Raw genomic sequence first — 1,385 nt, 5'->3', positions numbered from 1 at the left:
CAGAGACTACGTTTCCCAGAAGGTATTGAGACATTGGCCCAACGACAACGCAGCATCGGCGATGCTTTGTGCGTCTGCGCCATCTTCCGGCTCCAGGCGGCAAGTCAGCCGGTACCGAGGAGGGAGCGCAGTCTGAGCTGCCGGGGCGCAGTCGCTCCGGGTGCTGGACCTGAGAAGGCAGCAGGTGAGGGGCTTCAGAGCTTGAGAGGCGCTCCGGGGTCCGTGCGGGGTCAGGAGCCGCTGCCGGGCCGGTCTCGGGCTTGGGAAGAACCGGCAAGTCTAGCGCCAGCGTCGGTCTGAAGCGTTTCCGGTTGTGGACTACATTTCCCGTCGGCCCCCGCGGCGCGCGCCCCGTTGGCGCCCCCTTTCTGGGTCCAGGCTCATAGTCGGAGCCCATGGACCCTTTAGGTGGGTATGAGGGTTCCCTCCCTGACCTCTTGAAAATGTATGCATAAGTTTTGCATTCATTCGCATGTGCCCTTTTTATTAGCTGGGATTAATTTCGTTTCATGAGATTCTCAAAGAGTTAATTGCAAGAATTGAAAAGATTTAGAACCCTTAGGTTAAGTACTAGCCTGCTAACCAAAAGGTTGGCGATTTAGACCTACCCAGCGGCTCCTCTGGAGAGAGATCTGGCAATCTGCTCCTATAGAGATTACAGCCTAGAAGATCCTGTGGGGCAGTTCCACTCTGTCATATAGGGTAGTTATGAGTCGAAATCAACTCTGTGGCACCCAAAAACAGTAAGTTTAGAAGAGGTCGCCTGGTGGCGCAAATGGTTTGTGCTTTATTAACAACCTAAAGGTTGGCAGTTTGAACACACCCAGTTACACCGCGGAAGAAGGGCCTGTGATATGCTTCTATAAAGATTACAGCCAAGAAAACCCTATGGAGCAGCTCTACTCTGTAATAGACTTTTACCTGGGAACATTTTAGATAATTTTGTACCAAAATCCATATCCTGCAATAGGGAAATGGTTGAGTAGATCACAGGCCTTCCCTGTGATGGAATCTTGTACAGCTAATACAAATAATGCTTGTAACAGTGGTCTTAACGATGAATGATGTCCACTACATAATGTTAAACAAAATTCATAATTATTTTATTTACACATTATTTAGAATTAAGTATTTTTAACATGCCAAACACTATGCTAAGCCCTTTTACAAAATACTACCTCATTTATTGATGAACTCAAGAAGTGGTTAGATGACATCACTCTTAATACTTGGGTGTTTTCTATTCCAGTTTCTTTTTTGCCCGTGTGTCACTGGGTGGGTGGGTTTGATTTCTTTGTGCTTAATGTTCTCACATTGGACAAAGGATCCAGTTGTAAAGATCTTTCTTTGTCAATTAATGTTGCTTAACATCAGTTTTGATAGGT

The 1,385-nt window shown here is 46.8% G+C and overlaps 1 protein-coding gene across 1 annotated transcript in view; it reads left to right on the top strand.

Moving 5' to 3' along the window:
• The first annotated feature begins 269 nt into the window (after positions 1-269).
• Positions 270-1,385, top strand: part of ZNF582 (zinc finger protein 582) — a 20,518-nt gene continuing 19,402 nt past the window's right edge. The window contains exon 1 of the mRNA XM_023741209.1: positions 270-408. Coding sequence (XP_023596977.1) covers positions 396-408 — 13 coding nt within the window. The 5' untranslated portion in view covers positions 270-395. The remainder of the gene's footprint in view (positions 409-1,385) is intronic.

The sequence above is a fragment of the Trichechus manatus genome, unplaced genomic scaffold (genome assembly GCF_000243295.1).
Source record: "Trichechus manatus latirostris isolate Lorelei unplaced genomic scaffold, TriManLat1.0 scaffold00176, whole genome shotgun sequence".
NCBI classification, from domain to species: Eukaryota; Metazoa; Chordata; class Mammalia; order Sirenia; family Trichechidae; genus Trichechus; species Trichechus manatus.
The sequence above is the reverse complement of the archived record's forward strand: the minus strand, read 5'-3'. Positions and strand labels throughout refer to the sequence as shown.